We start from the raw sequence: 19,280 nt of genomic DNA, 5'->3' as shown, positions 1-19,280 counted from the left end.
TGCAACGAGTTTCCACTGTATTTGCAAGATAATGACTTCAGTATCCCGGACTAAGCTCTTAAGTATTGAATACCGGTATGCAAAATATATACCCAATACATTACACAAGTATATACTGAGACAACTTTTTATTGCATAAAAACTTCAATGAAACCAATCACCTGCCTCATTACAACATTTATATAGCTTATTTGTACCAAGGGCTGCTATTATGAACAGGAATCAAAAGCATTATAATATGAACACTAATCAAATCTGAAAATGCTGTACTCATTTCTTAATTCAATCTGTACAAACGCAATAAAACAGCTAAACATAATTCAACTTTCGAACCAAATTCTTTTAAAATAACCAAAGAAATGGTTAAATGAATATTTATAAACATTGTGGATCTATAAATATTATTGGTATGAATTACTTGAAATATACATTAATATATACAATGTGTACATCAGGCACATGATCTCAATATTGGACAATATCTTCTTGATCTGCTATCAGTTTCTTCCATGAATTCCTATGACATCCCTGATATAATACTTGATTTCATTAAATCAATCAAGTTAAAAACAGCAGTCGATTGGATATCTAGGAAAAATATGACAAGTTTATTCAATTGATATCCATTGGTTCTGAAGTAGAGATGATATTTCCTTCTGCATCCTCATTCACTAAAACATACTGTTGTTGCTGTATTCCTGTTTCATCGGAATCGACGACGTAATGCATTCCTTGTTCACCAGACACGACCATCGGATTAGCAGCATCCATCGGTACCGAGTAGAGCACCTCTTGTCCGGTTTCGGGGTCAATAACGACGTTACCATCTTCATCTTGAGCGGGAACGATCTGCAGATAAACAGTCTGCCCGTCGGCTTCAGCGCGGATATATTGTTGCAATTCGTCGGCGTTGGTCACGTAGACGGTCTGGGCTCCGCCGTCGTATCCGGCGATTTCGAGCTGTTGATGTTGATCGAGCTCGTTCTGAACCATGATCACCTCGGGATCGGCGGCGTGCTCTTCTACGACGATAGGAATCGAGTTCGGTTCGGTGTCTTCCTGTATGATGTACTGCCCTTCGACCGGCAACGCTTCCTGCTGCTCGACAGCTTCGATCTCGATTACTTCGGCGTCGGCGTCCGGTTTGTTACGGTTTCCGCTAGCGCCGCTGATTAAATCGCTCAGCTGGTTCAACGATGTCGTGCTGGGTTTTTCCGTTTCGACTTTACGGCGTGCCAGAGGAATCACCGAAGCGATGATGGACTCCTCTCCGGTTTCCAGATGAGCGGTTATAAAGGCACCTATACGCTGAGCGCAATCGCTCGAAGGACTGAACGCACAATTGACATCATCTTCAATGTCACCTAAAAAATATGATAATAAACTACTCAGTATTGTGCCTTAGAACAAGATTTTGAATCTTTTGCTCCATTAAAGCTTACATAAAATTCACTACACATATATAGTATTATGAAACATATACATGTATTGCCAGATGAAATTTTTAACATCATTTGTCTGCCAGACAGAAAATAAAAGCAATTTACAGCCAAGTCATGTCAGAAATTCGACAGAACTAAACTATTACCATCGGTAATTGAGAATATTTCTGTACATTGTCTGCCCCAGAACGGTGAAATTCTATTATGATAGGTGCATCTGTAGCGATACAAGATATGTGGCGCATCGACCGATTCTGACAGACACCATAATTTCCGTTGACTAATATGGTTAAAACTGAATATTGTAGTTTGCTGATTCAATTGAACAGTATGGGCAATAGATCCCTTTATAATTCGATCATCCGGTGGTGGGGAGTAATGATATTAACATGTTCACTGCCATGATGAGTTTACCAGAGTTTAACGGTATTGTAATATAATTTGATTATATTCCCAGCTGGTGAAAAGCCAACAAATATAATTGACACGTTCCGTACGCAGAATATGCGCAAAATCGAATCAATGAATGAACGCAGATTTGATTTTTGGACATCTGGTGAAATTGAAGCTGATAATCATTTAGAAGATGATTTCTTTCTTCTTACTCAATTAGCTATAAAAATGGATCCTCTCAAATCATTTTGAAATTGTGAGATGTACACAACCTGTACAGGAAGGTATCTTCAGATGAAATGTAATATCGTAATCAGCTAAATGAAATTATTGCCAACAGAATGAGCATATACGTACTGGCAGTAACTGGAAGTCTCTTTGAGAATAATGACGTGCCATGCGTTGGCTTTACGATGTTAATACGGTTGATGCATCCAATCTTCTCCAAAACCTGCAAATGATATGTAACAGCGTATCAATAATTCAGTGCCACAAATTCATTGAAAATGAGGTGATTTGTGTATTTCGAAAGCAGTATATACCAGGGCCTGGTTTCATAGACTGCGCATCAAAGTCACCCCGAGGGGTAAATACTCAATCTGGGTGACAACCACCATAAAGTAACTGTGAGAAACCATGGTTATAACTGACAAATTTCACAATGTTCCCAGGAATTATTTTGCTTCCACATCTACGAAACCAAACCCTGGGGCCGGTTGCATAGTCATGGCTTGTACTTAAGACCAGTCCAAGACGAAATTAGTTCTGTAGCCAATCTAACAACTTAAAACCAGTCTTAAGATATAAGACCGCTTTTGGACTTAAGTCATGACTGAGCAACTGGCCCCTGGTTAACAATGAATGCAGAAAAACATTTGAAAGTAATCTACTCTCAAAATGAATAAGATTAAAGTGTGATTAGTGATATAAGATTAAATCTAATGACAAACGAACCTCAACTAATTCAATGATGCACATTGGTTGCAAGATAGGGTTTAACTTTTCACACAAATCGCCGAATTTGATGCCCGGATTCGACATGATATACATCATCAACCCTTCTAACATCATCTTCAATGTCGGTTTATTGATGAGGCCTTCCGGTTTCATCCACGGTCGCGCGATGAACCTCACACGATCGTACCCGCTAAAACCACCAAGATGTAGAGAATGAATTGTTTTGAAAGCTTTCACGCGCATACAAGGGTAAATATTGTTTCCAAGTCAACAAGCTACTGGCATACCGTACATTGATGTTATCACAATTCACCAAACTATTGTACCATAATCAAGAGATCTATGTTAACTTACCTTTGAGACGTCGAAACCGCTTCAGGTTTATCACTGAATTTTTCAGGAGCTTTACCCTGTCGTTTAGGACGACTCGTCGAGGTCGTTTCTTCTGCATCTGTTTTCTCTTCTTTGTCCTCAGATTCATCTGGTTTGTCCGCATCGTCAGTTTCCATAGATTTATCGCCACTCTCGACAGCCTCCACTTCAGCTTCCGCATCTTTACTCGGTTTTTCTTGCTGGTCAGGTATATTTTCTGCTTTATCTGTGTCGGTGTCATCTGAAATTTAAAAACAGCCACTGAATTAACATCTTTCACGAACAAAAAATCTACGCAGATCATCAGCAAATCAATACGTATTATATATACTATACCTTTGCCTTCTGCATCTTGCAGAACGACAACATCATCACAGTCATTGTTACTTTCAGTGCCTGTATAATAAACATAAGTTACGTCAAGGAACAAATAAATCAAATAATAGATTAATAGATCGATAGCAGAAAAACTGAAGTATTTACTGGTATTGGTTTCTGCCGATGGGTCCCTTAGATATGTTGATACACATGAGTCGTAATCCTACAAATAAAACTGTACACTATTAGCATTATCAATGGGATAAATGACTTAAAATCTATAGGAAACCACAGGGATTTTTAAGCTCAGAGGAACGCCTCTTTTCTTGATTGATTGAAATTTTGTTGGAGCATCATAGAATTGTACAATCACGTATGTTGTTATATCTCCCCCCATCTTTCAGAGTCCCACCCCAGTAAAGTCTTTCTATTGAGAGAACATGCCTGTAGTAACAAATCGACCGCCATCCCTCAATTGTAATCAGGGAAATACTTGCACCTCCCTGTTGGATCATGACTTCATGACTGTACAAAAGAAACACTGCTGTATCCACCTCCCTGACAGATTTTCAGAAAAATAATTCATGGGTATGGGACATGTTTATGTTGTCTTAATGTACTTAAGATATCTTCAATACGGCAAAGACCCATCAGGTGGCGAGCAAATCTTATTTCATCGAATTTCACATCTCGTTTTAGACACGTTTTGTTTCATTTCAAATCTAACATCTTGACAACCGGAAATGAATTTTCAATAGAAAAATCTCAAGTAGCCATCAATGCAAGCCATAAATTCACCGCAGTACGTGATACAAATTTTAACCCCTACGATATTATAATATAGACTCGATAATGTAAATAGGCGTGTGTAAAGAGATGGTAATACAGGTACATATATGGACAATTTCATTTTCAGTGTATATGAATAATTTCTCTTAACAGTAGTATGTTAATCTGTCTGATGCCATAGCTTCGTCTACACTTGCTTCTTATACCCGGGTTATGCGTCTACACTACGTTAGAAACACGGGCTTACCGCAAAACCAGGGGCATGTTGCTAAAGAGTTGGCTAAAGATAACCGGCGAATAAATACCATAGTAACAATAAATTTCTAATTATCACTCAACTATCCACTGGTTAACTTTTGAGCAACTTACCCCTGCAACTTAAACCTGCGTTCGCATGCAACTCTGCTGCATTTTTTCTACTCATGTTCAATGAAGCGTTAGAGCTCCACAATTGATATCGAATGACAGAGTTGGTTTGTACTACCGAAGCTGAGTTACGTGTAGACGCTACTCGCTGCGAACGTGGATTTTTGTCACACCGATGTACATTGAAACCCGGGTACAATGAGCTAGTGTAGACGTAGCTAGTGCTACCGGTATTCATATAATACCATTTCTTATCATTTTTATCATACTTGGTCCTTTTTTCAAAACTTATCAGGAGCCTACCAAGATAAGTCGATGTTTAACGCGCAAAACGCTGACAAGAATGATACAGAATGAGAATCACCTAGCATACAATCTCACCTATGCATACAATCTCACCTATGCATACAATCTGGTCGTAAGAAAGACAAGTAAACTAGACATATTCCATTACCTTAATAGACTTGTCAATGAGCTTAGCGCGGCCTTTCAGGTTCTTGTAACCATGTACAATCCATGGACGGAGGTAGGAGAATGCCACATATCGTGGTTCAGTGACTCCAACACGCCAAATCTGCAAATATACATCAGCAAAAAATCTTATTGGCTTATTACAAATAAAGGGCAAGTTTTTAAACAAAATAAGTTTTATTGGCAACATTTTTTTGTGTTGACAACGGATTAAGAAAGATCTACCGGTATGGAATATGAGAGTATTCGCAATTGGAAAAATGTATACAGATTTTCATATCGAGTCGGATATCTTTGATCAAAACTTCAGACAAATGATAATTACTGTCATGTCTTTAACACATGCTTAAACATTCAAATTGCGATGCTCTCAATAGAGTTCGATTGAAGACATTAATGGCTGAAACGTGTTGAATTCAAGCGTTTTTCTCCCCGCGTGAATTCGAATGTAATCCGTATAAGAGCAGAGAGGTAGTCATTAAGTACAAATTGAAGTTGTCGACTGCGTCAATTGATAGCTACTCTTTAACACGCTGGTCGTCAGCAAAAAAACAGACAAGAAAACGCCATTAATGTCCTACGCGAAACAACACGCGACAAAATGAGAATCTCAGAATAATGATAAAGATTCTTCTCACAAACAAGTCTTCCTAATGGACATAAATCATTCTCGTGTTTACGAAGAGGGATCTGGCATTTCTGATGACTTACATCCCACCTGCCGGCTTATATGTGACGTTTCGAAGGTTAGGCTATATTTAATGTCTATCGCGACAAACAACAACATTACCATAACACCGATGAGCAAATAAATTCAGTTTGTAATAATCTAAGTGTTCAGACATTTTAGCTCCCGAATGTATCAGTGAAACTCATTTAAAGTCTGGTTCTATGGCATAAATAGGTCCCAGTCGTGTTATTGAGCTGTAGCTTTTCTTTAAATAACGTCCTCATAACAAGATGAATATCTTTCGAGTAAGACGAGTAATAATGGGCCCTGTGAGTGCTTGATATCAGTAACGCCCGGCGCGCACAACGCGGGGAAACATGTTTCCGAGCGTTTCGCTGCGTCGTGTGCATTTACGGGAAACAAGAAACGTGGTTTTTTAGAAACTATGTTTCCGAGATCAAACATGTTTGATCCTGTGTTTCCCTAATTCCATTTGTGTTCAAATGAACATGAACTCACCGACAAGTTCATGTGTCCCAGGTTTGATATATTCTATACATCACCTTTCAACTGGAATTTCGATTTTCATCGCTTTCTGTCGCGTTGTCTGGTGTCTTATGTGGTTACACATTTCTGACAAATGTAATTGCGCGGTACCGCCACGCATCAAATTTCATTAACCAAACTCTGAACTGTGAATTCAGATTCACATTACCCACCATTAACCTTCGCTTGTACACGGGATAACGTATCCCTGACACTAAAGTCTCTATTAATTACTGATGAAGCATCAGCTATGAAATATGAATGTCAGTAACGTGTCAATTCGTATCATATCAGCAGTTCGCGGGTTGACGCGTCGACAGCTACCGGAGGCTGGGGTTATTCAAAAAATCTGATTGTCGCTCTCGCCTCACCAAGGACATTGGAAATTTGAATTTCTGGGCCCGGTTTCATAGACTGGTATCGAAGTTATCCCTAGGGATAACTCCTAAATCAGGGTTACAACCACCATAGTAACAATGAGAAACTATGGTTATAAGTGACAAATTTCAAATTTTTTTGCTTCAACATCTATGAGACCCATAACTGCATTCTCTTATCATCTGCTACCAACACATAAATCCTGGAATATTGAACCTTGCTTTACTGTTAATATCCCTAGAGAAAATTGAGAATCCGTTTTTCAGATAATCTTTGTTTACGATCGGATCAATTTGTGCTAATTCAAAACTAAACTCGAACGTATTTAGCAGCTGCATTGACGAAACTATAATTACATGTCAGAAAAACCTATAAAAATATTCAGTCGTTTCTGATCGCAAAAAGTTTATATAATTATTCGAGCAAAAGTAGCAAGAGGACCATGAATGAAGAAAATCTATGAAAGCGAGACATTAAAACGCCTCAGAAATTGAACGTCCAGAAAAATACAGGAGTCGCTCTTCAAGGGGCTTATATTTGTCGTTATGTCCGGAGGGAGATTTCGCTCATTGATTACATCACAGCAGCGCGAAGTGCTCACTCACCTTGCTAAGAAAAAATATGAAAATTAATTGAAGAAAACTCCCATGGCTTTCCTCGACAAAAGGCCGACCAAATAGACCATGCCAAACACATGACGAAATTGGATTGTCAACTGAAGGTAAAGAGTTAGCAGAGTACTGTATATGCATTACGTGCGGAGATATGACGGAGGTTTGTTGGGTGAATAAATAAGCAATATTCAATCAACATTTCTTATCCTGAAGCCAATTTAATGGTACTCAGTTTCCAATTCTTTCACTTATCGATGATCAACAGCGAGACAAAATCATGCGTGAACTTGTGAACTAGTCCTGTTAGCAACTGCAAAGCCCGAAGGAAGATGTATGTATTTTTTGGAACCTGTTAGAAATTGTCTAGCGCAGAATCGTTCTATTTTACTGGGAAATCTAAATTAGAAATTCGATGCTGAACTTACAGACAGAGGTTAAAGCTATCCATACCGACGAAAGTTGAACGGTAGTTTAATCATAATAGCTGCGAGCGTACAATCGTTAAAATAAGATACTGAACCGATATTCTTTTTCTTCGGGAAGCAAAAGATTTACTACAGCCAGCTGAGTACTATGATCATTGGGTAGATAATAATAAACGTAGACAATTAAGCCAAACACACACAATACGGGGAATCAGGAGACGGAAACATGTTTCTGAGCATTTCTCTGTGTCATGTACGTTTACGAGAAACATAGTCTAGTTAAAAGATGTTTTCGAGAACAAACATGTTTGAAGGCCATGTTTGTGTCTCCCTGTTTCCCTGGCTCATGTCACTACTAAAGACATTTCAATATTCAAATGGAGGTCTACTGTTCAGGTGTGCATATTCCAAGACATGATGACAAGAAGACATCTTCATTTATCAGTATGTAAACAACATGACATTAATTACTATCTGTCAATCACTAGTGGTGCCTGGTATACCCTGAATGTATTCTAGAATGTTTTACTGTCACACCTATTGATCTGTGTAAATCTTGTATTCATATTCTAAATAGTTGTTTTTTTCTGCAGCAGGCTTATATGTCCTTCTGTAGAATACCTGATGAGCCTGAAGTGACTCAAAGAAATCAATTAGACTGTAATTCACTATTTTCAAGGATGAATTTTATTATAAGCCGCGACCACACAAGTATTTTGGCCCAAAAAACTATTCAGGCAGGTGCCAAATGGGCCCATAGTTTAGCACAGAGAACACCAGACCAGGCCTGAGGCAAGGGGTAAATCAATGCGTGTGAATTGCAAGTGGTTACAGGAGTGACTCCGAGTTTACGCATGATCGTGCTCTCTACTTAAGCACTAGCCAAATATGACTTGGGCCTGATCCGCGCCAATTTGACCGCGACTTAAGTCGTGATCCGGTTGCGGCTTTATCGCCACTCCAAGACAATTCGCCAAGAGATGGAGGCCGAGATTAGAACGCATAAAATTGCACTCGACGGGTTACATTTCAAAGAATTTAGATTTAAATTCCAGAGACGCGGGTTCAAATATCAGACACGCGTAGAGCTCATTTTCTCACCGCGAATATACCACAAACATCGAGTCGAGATGTCTTCGTCGATGTCTTTGTCGATTTAAAAGGTAATCAAAGAGACCCATTAAAGCTGCCTTAATGCGATGACATCAATTAGATCATTCGATCAATCGTAGACAGCCTCCAAACGATGGCAAATTTGCACATTAAGTACCGCGTTGACGAACGCCTTTTGAAAGCTCCTGATTCTCTCGCCGCTCGAATAACCGTCTACTTAAGCAATGGTAAATAAGTAGGTGATACCTTCGAGGTAATCAGTCTGACAACTGAAACCGTGAAAATCTGTGTGTTGCGATCAATCGAAGGGGGGGGGGCTGAAAGGTGATCTGGAGGCTACAGCTGAACAGCAGAAATACCTCCTTAAAGATTTATGCAAACATGGTGGCCAATGTGCTAATTTCTCCAATTTTCTCGAGGCCGGTTTTATAGACTGGTATTACCTTTAACCCGCGGGCTAACTCAATTCAATCAATTTAGTTAGCCCCAGGGGCCAGTTGCACAGTCGTGACTTAAGTCCAAAAGTGGTCTTAAATCTTAAGTCTAAGCCATGACTATGCAACCGACCCCTGGATTCAAGGCAATACTAGTCTATAAAACCGGGCCCCGGATTTTTCATGAGGTTTTTCATTTTTTTGGCAGGTGAATAGAGAAAATGTTTAAAATGTTACAATTCATTTCATTATTCATGAATCACTTATCGATAGAATATTGCTTGGTCAATAGTACATACGGATTCAGCGAGTTTTCCAGGTTTTTTTTTGCAAATTTTTTTCAAATTTCCTGTTTTTTTTTCTAGATTTTTCTGATTCCCTGAGTTTTCCAGGTTTTCCAGATCGGGGCGTCCTTTTGAACGATTCATCAAAGATTCATGCTAAATTTTGAAAAAAGTAAATCAATTCAACGTACAGCTGAATGAAGCGCAGATCATATTAGAAGCCGACCAGTTTTAATTAAAACGAAGCCCGATTAATCAGCAAACATTTTTTCTTTATCTCCTTAATTATGAATCAGCTAAAACGTAATTTTTTATCATCGATCGATGTATATTTTTATCAATCTCCGGCGCAAACGCGGGGAGACATCGACGGCAGATGCTGGCGGCGTCGAAAATAAATCTGCCCATAAAAAAAACGTGCGCAGATGGGAAAAAAGTGATCAGATCGTGTCACAGTTACACTGCGTATGGATTTATTATTCGTGGCCGTGCGACGATTATCGCTCATTATTGGCAGGAAATCGAAATCTCAAACGCTTCGTCGTCGAGAGAAAGGATGTCTTGATTAATCAATCCGTTGACACAGTTATCATGCCTGCTATAACGGCTAACGATTGAAAATATTCTACGGAAATACAATAATCCCAACAAATACAATGCAAAGCCTGAACTAACAGCTCAAAAATGATACCTTGTTTCTCCTCATCGGCCGGGTCATTTTCTGAAGCGCAATAAAATTTGTACCCAGTTCATTTCTATAGATGCCGGGTCGACTTTCAGCCCAGCAGCAACGAGAAACAGGCATCATTTTTTAGACTAAGTTATAGAGTAAAAATCATCATTTTTATCTTTTGAACGCAAGCTGAATGCGTTTCCATAGCGGAACTTTCATTGCAATTGCGAAGAATTCATCATTTGAAAGAAATATATCTCACGCTAAAAATGTATAAAGATGTATAGAAGATTTTGAGCAGAAATCTGTTTTATTCTTATTGCTGATACAACAATTCTCCTTTCTTCTTTCATATCAACATCATAAATGTAACATGTATAAATTTCTATCCAGATGATATATAATACAATATACCATTATTATGTACATGATATAAGATCCACAATCAACATGTATGATATCCAGTACACAAGAGAAATCCCACAATAAGTTCAGCCAAAACGAGAAACTTGAATAGAAGAGTTATATATATTTGCGCAACGTTTCGGCTAAAGACTATTAGCCATCATCAGGCGTACTGAGTACAGGAGAATATTACAAGATATTTGTAATATCTAGATATTTGTAATTTCTATATCTTGTAATATTCTCCTGTACTCAGTACGCCTGATGATGGCTAATAGTCTTTAGCCGAAACGTTGCGCAAATATATATAACTCTTCTATTCAAGTTTCTCGTTTTGGCTGAACTTATTGTGGGATTTCTCTTGTTATCTTCTTACACGGATATTGTGTATCTTCTCGTCTCATATCCAGTACAGTTTCGTCATCAAAGATATACATTATCTTTAGCAAATTGATATAAACTAGCAATAAAATTAGCTTTTATAAGCTATGCCCCAAAGCGTTCCCGTTCTACAGAGGCAACATTAGCATCTATCTTTTGTCAAACCAGGAACTCTCTGAAAACGTTGCCAACAAGAGATACGATATGCTAGTTACATCTTACGGAAAAGAAAAATAGACGGCTAACCATTCTATAGTATGAGTATAGAATGTACAAGAGATTAACTAAATCAAATTGTTGGTGTGCTGATTACTTATGCATGAACCAGCACCGAGCTCCTTGTAAACCTTAGCCACACTTACTGATGAAATAAGTAAAATAACTGTTTTCCTATGATTTCTTTACCCTTAAAGGGCCTAATGGGTTGTATATCGTACAAGATCCATTAAGAAAGAAATTTCATTAGAAATCAAGGCCACAATAGCGTATTAATAACTGGTTGAAACAGTAGCATAGCACAGGCTTATTTAGTCTTACAGTTCAGTACGAAATTGTGACTTCGGGGGATCTGAGATTTGAAGAAAAAAGATTTCGAGCATGCATCAGAATACGCGGCGTACGTCATTATTTTCCACCGGCGCGAAAGCACAATCAACAACAAACGCCGTAATCAACGCGGTTTTAGTTGAGAATTTCGATTGCCCGTTCGGGGAGAGACGAAATCTTTCGAGTGTAAATTTCCATGAATTCGTACACGCTCGATCGAGAGGATTTCCGAGGAAAACCGAGGCGATAATTTTGAATGCCCAATCGACCGCGGCGATACCGCGATACTAACAAGCACGCCGCTCTGAAGTACGAACTCGGCAATTGCCGTTAAAACGATAGAAATTTTCGTAAATAATATTTTCTTTTGAAAAATTATGACATTCATTTCAACGTATGCATCAGTTTACAAGAAAGTTCAAATATTTGTATATTCTATGTGAACGAGAAACTAGTTTACAGTCCAAAGCAACTATAACCCATGTTAATAAAGCTAATTACATTTCTAACATGCCAACACGATAGCGGCTGACACAATTTTTTTGCGATGTGACCGAGCATATATGCGCAACGTAAATATTTGGCCTTCGTATTTAACTTGATTGAGTTAATTTGAAACAAAACATTTGTCAGATCAAAAGAAGATTGCCGCTAATAGCCAAATATGGCCTGAAACAAAAGAGAACTCGCTTCACATGATGATCATATTGCTCGCGATAAGAAATAGCAATAATAAACCATCAAAAATGAAAGTTTGACGTTAAAGCAATACTCGCATATTTCCCAATTAATTGAAGTATGAGGGCAAAAGCGATCTGGATGAAAAAGTGGCTACAAATGATATAAAGGATGAAAGTATTGAATCAAATTGGATGAACTGATTATAATTACTGGAATTTATTCCAATTCATAGAAACTTAAGAAATCAACTGATATCCACTTCCCTTATCAGTGAACAATGCATGTAATGTCTTTTCAACTGATAGCTCGAATGGTATCTTGTTTTCCAAGTACGAGACATATTAAAGTTACTATAACATCACGTCTGCACAATCCGTGTTATCTTTAAGCTGCGGTTTCACTGAAATCAACGGCATTTCGCTGGATTTGTCTTTATAATTGCCGTTTAATTCGGCCTCGTTTTTCAACGTCGTCGGACTCGACTGGTTGCTGCGTCCGGCGCTCGACAGCGACCCGCTGTCCTGATGCTGCAGCAGCGCCGTGCTGCTGCTGTTTCGCGACATCAGCTCCGACGGTTTTTTCTTCGGCACCGACGACATCTGCACGACCGTGCCGTTCGTGCACGTGGTGTTCACGCCCGAATTTTCCAAGTTCGTGTTGGACAGCGACAAACGCCGCATCGCGACCAACCGGTTCACCACGCAACAACAGAAAAGCTTCCAGAACTGTTTACGAAAACGTTTACCGAAGAAGTAATACGGCACGATGTTTATCGCCGAGTTTAAAATGACAAGAAAATTACAGACTTCGTTCAGTATGTATAAAGGCGTGCTGGATAGGTCGGGGTTAAACGCCCACAACATGCGCGAAACGAGGGCCGGCACTTGACAGATGAAGAATATGACGATGACGCCGATCAACATGATCGTCGTATCGTTGCGTTTGCGTTCGGCGGCGCAGATCTCTCGGCCGCGTCGTCGCGACTCGTGCACGGCGACGATCAAAAACGAGTTCATAATCGCCAGCGCGAGAAACGGCACACCGCAAACGAATATCAAATAGAACCACGAGTGGAACAACATGCGGAACGTGCCGCTCTTGCCGAACTCGGTGAATCCGGCGTTGACCGTCCGTACATCGCAGATGACCATCGCGATGGTTTTGTATTCGAAAAAGCGCGGCAGGTTGTAGACGAGCCCGGCGAGCGTGAGTCCGGCGGTGACCTTCCACGCGCGACTCGGCGTGCACAGTTTCTCGGCGCTGAACGGATGACAGATCATGATGAATCGATCGGTGGTGAACGCGAGCGTCAGCCAGATCGCCGTCACCTGGAACATCACGTCGAATGAATGCACGTACGGGAACATGTACGGATACGGATCGCCGTCGTTCGGTGTCGCCATCCATTCCGGTTTGTTGCGTTCGGGATAACGAACGTCTTTCGTCACCATCATCGTCGTGAATATCAAAACTAACGAATCGCAAACGGCCAACGCGCCGAGGTAGATATACGTCGACGTTGTCCGCATTCCGAGTTTAATGATGACGACGAACGAAACGATATTCCCGATGATTCCCAACGCGCACACGATCAACCCGACGATACCCATAAGGTAGTATTTGATTACCTTACGCTTGAAGACCTCCTCTTGCGACATGACGTCGGCCGACAACGACAGCAACTGCAACTCGAGGCAACTATAGTTGCCGAGCATCAGCTTCAACTCGCCGCCCGTCGAGTTTGAATTCGGGTTTAGAAACGCGGCGAGCATTTCCGGAGAAAAATCGTTAAGATCCATCGCTAATTATCAGTTAGGACCTCAACGATTGAAAACGGCATTTATTGAGAGCGATTCTAACAGATCCGCATACGCTTCCTTCTATTTGTACAAGAACCATGAGAACTTCAAATAAGACGAACACTATCTCCGAATGAATCTTAATTCGACACAACTTTCCCGATGATACACCTTCAACTGACCGCCGGAAAGTTCGTTATAATCAGACGAGTTATTTGAACCTTGTGCTCGAATGTTTCCGCCGGTGAAGAGATATATCAATCAACTAGCGGGTTAAGTTTGTTTAATCTCGGGCCGTCTGTCTGTCAGTCGCCGCACGACGATGTGAGAGATCGGTGATATCGGGTGTAAAACAGTCGGTGAAATATTACCCTTCGATACTTGGGATGTTCGTTCGTCGAATGCGAAACGAGCGTCGCGAAAGATGTATGAATATTTTAACAAATTCTCCGATGCCGACAGATTCGCACAGATATCCTCGGATGACACTTTTTCTGCATTTCACCGAAACATTTCTGATTAAATCCTCAAGTGTATTCTGAGCTTTTCTCGCCGATAATACAAGGCGTACCTATTTCAACAATCTTGCATTTCTTTCATAAAATATAGATAAATTATACATCAAAAATATCGAACGCACGAGAAAAATTGTCGCTTTATGAATGTGAAACTGTTTTTACCGCGTGTACACAGTTTTTCGCCGGACCAGGAATTCACGCCGGTAATGAAAAATTCCGCAAAATCGCTTTTTTTAAAGGCGCAAAACGCGTATCAGATGTCCTGACAGAACCTGCCACGCAGTGTGTGACGACAAATACATTGAAGTTACAACACGTCGATGATGACGCGTGAATTAACCCCGTGCATACTCACTCGCGTAATCATACTCCTTTACAACTAATAAATGCATAATAATCGAACAATCACGAACAATGACGAGTAGTATCAGCGAGTCTTAATGTGAATACTTCGTAAATATGGACACAATCTAACCAATCAGGTTGGCTGGCGTATAGCGTTTGCCGTTAGTTTTCTATTTTACAGCCGCGCTTGGCGCTAATTTACCACTCTACCGATCGGAATTAGCTGGCCAGTAATCAGGCTAGTTTTCACTGGTCGGTGATCATCATCATCGCCATCATTTAATTACCCCGAAGATAGATTCCTGCGGTAAATACATGCGTAAACGGGTTCACACCAAGCAACACTAACCAACCGGTTTCTTAAAAAGTACGTAATCCGTTGGTCAGCATTTCCTATGAAGATTTCCGTTGAGAAACTGTTTTAACTAAGTACGGATGCTTAGGTGAACCGAGTCGATTATGTCCACATTTAACAAACCCATCAACAGTCACTTCGAGTTGGTGTGTATTGATTATCCATCCGCATTTGTCACCAGACGTAACAATCACACTTCTATTTACCTCGGCGGGCGAAAACACTTTTTAATTACTTGCTTGATTTACACTGTAATGTTCGTACCTCCGCAACTGTCGAATTCCGATATCGATAATTATCACGCTAGATATCGCCGTAAAGCACGTTGTTTCGGACGTTTTATCAGATAAAAAATCGTAATTCTGTCAAATCCTCAAATATCAGCGTAATTTATTTACAATGGGATTTTTGCGGATGGCTTACGACAAGTCTGTTCAATTCTCACGGGGACCGGCGTCGGCGGCGGCGTATGCTTTGCGGCGAAATGACAATCTCTTCGAAACGAAATGCAAATATGATAAAATCATTCACTGCCTCTGAAGTTCAACAACTGTTAGCATGTATCTCTATCAACCGTGTACTGGTAGTCCAAAATATCACTCGATATCCCAAATAAACTACAGATGAAAAGCGTTTTCAGTAACAATATTCCTCTATTCCTTCTTCGATATATTTCTTCTTACACTATCTGGTGTATACATTTCTACTGAATCATTTACTCAATGAATTCCAATGTTTACCGCTACAACAGTAATCTAACATAAAAATGTGTCACGCCATAATGCCACACGCATTTTCAACTTAACAAAACTTTAAACCATCCCGGTCAAGCAGAGCTATATCAGTATCCGTTATGATGCAACTTGTAGTCAGTTTTACCGGACAATCTACGACCAGGATACAAGGCTGATCAGCGATCAGAGGACTTAAATGATGCTACTCGTGGGCCAACGCGCGCGATGCAATCGTTTCTCCATCTCCGTCGTTACGTCAATCACCGAGTATGCATACACATTCATTAACCTAGATTAACAGTGGGAATGTCAATTCAGTTCATCAACTAGCTACGATGTCACCGATGCATACATGCGATGTCTTCTGGAGATATGATGTCGAGTCGCCTCTTTCTGTAAATTTCAATTCGAAAAATATTTGCTACAGCTTTTTTTACGCTCCCATACAACCGACACGACCAGACCGGTGTTATTGTTGTTCAACTGACTGCGGATGCATTATTGATATTCAATTGCGTTGTTTCATCGCGTATGCGCAGGGTTTGATCCTGGTTTCATGATTGCATCCATGCAGCCTGAAATGAATGTAAAACATGAATTCAAATACTAAATTGAATCGAAAATTGAAGGATCTATAGCAGATTCCTTTTTCGGCACATCTATGTGATCTGGTTAAGTCAGCTTCTAGCTGATCTGGGTCTGAATTCTGAACTAGCGGCCAGACAAGAAATTAATGAAATACATATCAGTACAAATATTCACAAACAATATTGTTCCACAGGTGTGCATTGAGGAGCTTCCACTCTGCAAATTGGTTTCTGACGACTACTGATATTGCTATTCCAATTTGTCCATTGCTACACAGATAGTTCTCCCTCATTTGCACCTATTGGCATTTGAGAATAAACATCTCAATTCGTAGGCCTACATGTGGGGCAGAATTTGGGTGGACACTCACTTTAGGCCTAAATGATATGCGTATCCACATGCAAATGGTTACACGATCAAGATACCTAATCAGGATTTCAATAATCTGAAATTAAGCCTTGTTTTGACTTTAATAATTACCCTCATTAACGGTTAAATATAAATATATTGATGACACTCATAAAACTGGAGGTCAACAAAGTTCATATAGAACTCAATAAACTCACCTTAGCAAACTTAGACTAACTAGGTCCCGAGAAATCAAATCAAACAAATCAAACGTAACGACATCTATACTAAAACTAATACATCACTATCATCTAAATGAAATAATCTATTACCAGTTGTGAGTTTACATAAACTTCTAGGTATTACGCATGCACGTCAGGAAAGTGTCGTACGAAATTAATAAACAGCCAAAGGAGATAGTATATGTATATTCATTCATTACACGCAATGACTGCAAGCATTAACACAAATAACTTAATCCTTTAGTTAATCCTACATTCATATTATAACAGTGCAGATCATTTTAATTCGTAAGTTGGCTGATAATGGAATTATAATAAATTCTATACTTGAAAAAACTATTCGTTCGGCGAAAAAAAAGTTCATTTCGAAAAAAAGAGCGATATTTCACGACGATCTTAAATCTATAAAGCCGAGAAGATTACGTTTTCAATCAAGGCACTTTGAGGTAAAGATTATAAAAGTCGTATTTCTTCTGACGCAATGAACAGGGAAATGACGCCGTAAATAAGATTATCCGTCGCTGTAACAATGCAGGTACCGGCATACTACGTCAACTCAGTTCTTCCAAATTGACGACGCGCTTATTCATGGTACGCAAAAGTGGCAAAATATCGCGAAGATTTCTTCAATAACTCGCGTAATCATCATTCAATTCTAACTTGATTGGTTTCAATGCCAGAGAAGCAACACTTAATTAGTTCTTCAAGAGACTCTCTTCACAGTAGTGACAACTAGTCATCAACCTGCCCTTCTATGTGCTCTTCAATGTTCATTTCACTCATGCTATAAAAATCACCGAAATTGCAAAGTGATCATTAAAAATCTGCCAAGCAGTTCAGAGAAAATGTGGATGTCCTAGTTGCCACCTGATTCAGCAATAAAGGATTTCACAAAGGAAAAGTACAGGCTGTTTGTTTTTCTCGATAGCAATTCCTGCCAGCAAATGAATTATCCTGATCATACAGACGGACGATCATTTCTGTGTGATCTGAGGGAAAAAAAGCAAAAACTGGAAGACGAATTCTACGCTGGCCGAGAGGGACTGAAAAGGTCAGCGCCCAATCTGAGAAAAGCACACCCTTTTTCCTTAGATTTGTCCCTTCAAGCTATACATTCAAAATCCTGGAATCCAGTCTTTTATCTTAAAGAATGGAATGTATAATATAATGCATGGACAAGTTTTCAACTTTGGGCATAAATGCCTGGCATACACTACTGATGATATGATAAGTCTTTTTCAACAAACAAAAAGTTCATTTCATTGAAGTAGTATGCTTAATATTGCTTTTTTGGTTTGAAGTCCTGTTATACGTGACAACATTTTTCTCCGTAGAAAGGCTGGGGGACAGGTATATGGTCTGATTATCCCATCGGTGTGGAAGTCGCCTAAAATTGCCTATTTGGGATGCCACAAGTTCTTCAAAATTTGCCCCTGGGTCCGCCCCCCTCGAGTTTCTTCGAGTTCGTAGCTTGTCTTATGTTTTATCCAAGTTTTCCTTGTCAATATATAGAATTAAGTCAAGTACATGTAGTAAGAGATACAAAGGGTTAAGCTATAAGTGAAGAACAAGCCATAGGCAACAACATTCTCAGGTTCAGGCTTGAACTCGGAAATTAGTATGCATTTTAGTTCCCAATGCATTTTGGGTATGTTGCATCTAGGGCCAATAGCTTAATCTATTCAAGTCAACTTTTTAAGTTTCACCCCATTCCTCAGTTGTGAGGTCATCTTCAAGGTCATGGCACTGAAAAACAGTTTAAGTGCCTAGTTCTGCCACTAGGTGGTCCACTAGACCCATTTTTTGCACTGCACAACTAGACCTCCATACTAACATTGTACTGAAGTTTCATCAAGATCGACCCACTATTAAAAGAGCTAAGTAGCTGAAAGACAAGACAAGACACACAGACAGACGAAAAGATACACACTGACAGGCAGACACACAGACAGACCAAGAATAAGGGTCTCATGGAACCCCGAGAACCGGTAACCAGTAACAATTTTCTTGTCTGTTCACCTGATGAACTTATGAAGTCTCGTGAAGTCTACTGTGGTATAACAGTCATATTAAATGGACAACAACAAAGATGC

At 39.7% G+C, this 19,280-nt stretch overlaps 2 protein-coding genes across 12 annotated transcripts in view; both read right to left on the bottom strand.

The window, feature by feature from the left end:
- Positions 1-134: 134 nt before the first annotated feature.
- The window catches only part of LOC141902445 (general transcription factor 3C polypeptide 1-like), a 61,670-nt gene continuing 42,524 nt past the window's right edge, over positions 135-19,280 (bottom strand). For all 11 annotated transcript variants that reach the window (XM_074790165.1, XM_074790168.1, XM_074790171.1 and 8 more), the window contains 7 exons: positions 5,092-5,211; positions 3,648-3,705; positions 3,501-3,560; positions 3,147-3,405; positions 2,790-2,982; positions 2,193-2,286; positions 135-1,364 (listed from right to left, as the gene is read on the bottom strand). In XM_074790165.1, coding sequence (XP_074646266.1) covers positions 613-1,364; positions 2,193-2,286; positions 2,790-2,982; positions 3,147-3,405; positions 3,501-3,560; positions 3,648-3,705; positions 5,092-5,211 — 1,536 coding nt within the window. In that variant the 3' untranslated portion in view covers positions 135-612. The remainder of the gene's footprint in view (positions 1,365-2,192; positions 2,287-2,789; positions 2,983-3,146; positions 3,406-3,500; positions 3,561-3,647; positions 3,706-5,091; positions 5,212-19,280) is intronic.
- LOC141902446 (FMRFamide receptor-like) lies at positions 10,993-15,293 on the bottom strand. The gene has a single exon (XM_074790177.1). The coding sequence runs from the start codon at positions 14,055-14,057 to the stop codon at positions 12,609-12,611; it is 1,449 nt and encodes a 482-aa protein (XP_074646278.1). The 5' UTR covers positions 14,058-15,293; the 3' UTR covers positions 10,993-12,608.

This window comes from Tubulanus polymorphus, chromosome 3 (assembly GCF_964204645.1).
Source record: "Tubulanus polymorphus chromosome 3, tnTubPoly1.2, whole genome shotgun sequence".
NCBI lineage: Eukaryota > Metazoa > Nemertea > Palaeonemertea > Tubulaniformes > Tubulanidae > Tubulanus > Tubulanus polymorphus.
The sequence above is the reverse complement of the archived record's forward strand: the minus strand, read 5'-3'. Positions and strand labels throughout refer to the sequence as shown.